Source organism: Orycteropus afer, unplaced genomic scaffold (genome assembly GCF_000298275.1).
Source record: "Orycteropus afer afer isolate SDZICR_OR568_19922 unplaced genomic scaffold, OryAfe1.0 scaffold00061, whole genome shotgun sequence".
NCBI classification, from domain to species: Eukaryota; Metazoa; Chordata; class Mammalia; order Tubulidentata; family Orycteropodidae; genus Orycteropus; species Orycteropus afer.
Window position 1 is genome coordinate 254,053 of NW_006921648.1, and position 2,199 is coordinate 256,251.

Here is a 2,199-nt window from a genome sequence, read left to right on the forward strand (position 1 = left end):
GCAGCTCTTAGGGTACCTCCTTCCAGTAGTTGATAGTCGGCGGCCCTGCCCCACCAAACAGCTACTGTGCAAACAGTTCTCAACTCAGAGAAACAGGAGAATTCTGGAGCCAGTGACTGCAGCATGGTGCTGACGGGCACACAGGGCGTGACCCCCGTGCTGCGTGGTGCTGATGGGCACACAGGGCGTGACCCCCATGCTGTGTGGTGCTGACCGACACACAGGGCGTGACCCCCGTGCTGTGTGGAGTAACCCCCATGCTGCATGGTGCTGACGGGCACACAGGGCGTGACCCCTGTACTGCATGGTGCTAACAGGCACACAGGGATGACCCCCGTCCTGCGTGGTGCTGATGGGCACACAGGGATGACCCCCATGCTGTGTCATGCTGACCGACATACAAGCCAGCTGCCATGAAGCCCTTTGGGTCTGAGTGGCATCGGCCCCGAGCTGACTGGGATGGCAGCCCCGTGGGTCTGAGCAGCACTGGCCCCAGGGGACTTCCAGAGGCTGATTCTTTTGGAAGTTGATGGCCAGGCCCTTCTTCTGAGGCACCTCTGGGTGGTCAGCAGCCAGAGCACCGGGTGGGGGAAGCCGGGTGATGAGTGAGCCGCTGGGGGAGGTGGGGTGGTGCCCGTGCGTGTGGCCGGCCCTCCTGCCACTCACCTTGGTGAGGAGGAGGCTGATCTTGTTCCCATTGGCGTTACAGCGCAGAGAGGCGATGCCCCCAGCGCCCGGGAGCAGCTCGGCCAGGTTCTTGCAGCTGCAGTGCACCTTGGCCTCTCTGTGGGAGGAGTGGAGCAGGTCACTGGGGCAGGAGGTCCATGTCTCGTGGGTGCCAGCCACCCATGGTGTGCAGATGGGTCATAGGCAAGGGCTCATGAGCCTCTGTGTAGAAGTGTTCCACTCGACACGCCAGCCCTGAGCCTCTGTGCACAGACACGCTTCAGCTGACATGCCAGCCCTGAGCCTCTGCACATGGACATGCTCCACTCAACACGCCGGGTGCTTTTGATGCTGTGTTATGTGTGGACCATGGCGCAGGCCAAACTCAGCATACAGGAGGAGATTTCCAAACGCAAGTGCTTTTGTGAGCAGACATGAGTAAGTGTCCTCACTCCCGTGGTCTTGCCACGTAAGAGCAGAACATCACAGACGCAGCCCTGCGTCTCGCTGCTGCCTGCCCCTCCGGGCTGCTTCCCGCACGGGGCCAGCGTGTGGTTTCCCACCCAGTGGATAAACCATGATTCACTTCGTCCCGTCAGTGACGTCTACTGAGTTCTAGTTTGCTGCCAGGATAAAAATAGTGGCTGCGCAAGGGGGCCCTGGGTGGTGCAGACAGTTGAGTGCTCAATGAGCAAAGGCTGTCGCTTCGAACCCACCCGAGGGCCCCTTGGAAGCAGTTCTCTTCACACATGGGGCTGCCAGTCAGGATTTCACCTACTGGCCTCGGAATACGGTGCCCCGCCCCCACCCTGTCTACCGGGTGGGTCTGGTGGACGTCGGTGTTCAAGGTGGGACGCTAACGTGGAAACCAGAGTCGGAGGCATTCTCCAGCCTCAACTCCAGCCTTCCTGCCACGTCATCTCCTGACTCACTCCCAACAACCTGATTCGTCTCAACCTTCGTCTGTACAAAAACTGTACCTTCGGGAAAGATTGAAGGTTTTGAAGTGAGCCGTGTCTGTCCCCACGACCAGGTAGCTCCCACACACGTCCAGGAAGCAGGGGCTGCCCTCGGCCTCGGAGAAGAGCAGGAGCTGCTTGACGGTGCCCTGCGGAGGGAAGTGGACACACTTGGAACGCTGCTCCCTCGGGAGGGAGGTGGGGATGGGGGAAGCTGCTTCCGTGACATTTCATTCTTCAGGAGCCCTGGTGGCACAATGGTTAAGCACATGCCTGCTGACTGAAAAGCTGGAGTCTGAAGGCACCCAGTGCCCTGCAGGTGAAAGAGAGGCCTGATGACCCACCCCTGTGAAGATGGCGCCTGGGAGACCCCATCGGGCAGGCTGCTGCCGCGCGGGCACTGTGAGCCGGGATCGGCAACAGTGAGCACGAATCACCCGTCGCCTTGGACACGCTTCCCAACACGCTCGCAGCGCTGCCAGGAGGCACATGCAGGGCATGGGCAGCCCCCCTCATCACCGGGCCCCAGGCCACACACAGCCCAGGCACGGGTCCTCCTCTGACAGGTCCACTC

At 61.0% G+C, this 2,199-nt stretch overlaps 1 protein-coding gene across 1 annotated transcript in view; it reads right to left on the reverse strand.

The window, feature by feature from the left end:
- IFT140 (intraflagellar transport 140) overlaps positions 1–2,199 on the reverse strand; it is a 68,353-nt gene that overhangs the window by 39,720 nt on the left and 26,434 nt on the right. Inside the window, 2 exon segments of the mRNA XM_007939646.1 lie at positions 667–784; positions 1,647–1,774. Of these exon segments, the coding sequence (XP_007937837.1) occupies positions 667–784; positions 1,647–1,774 (246 nt within the window).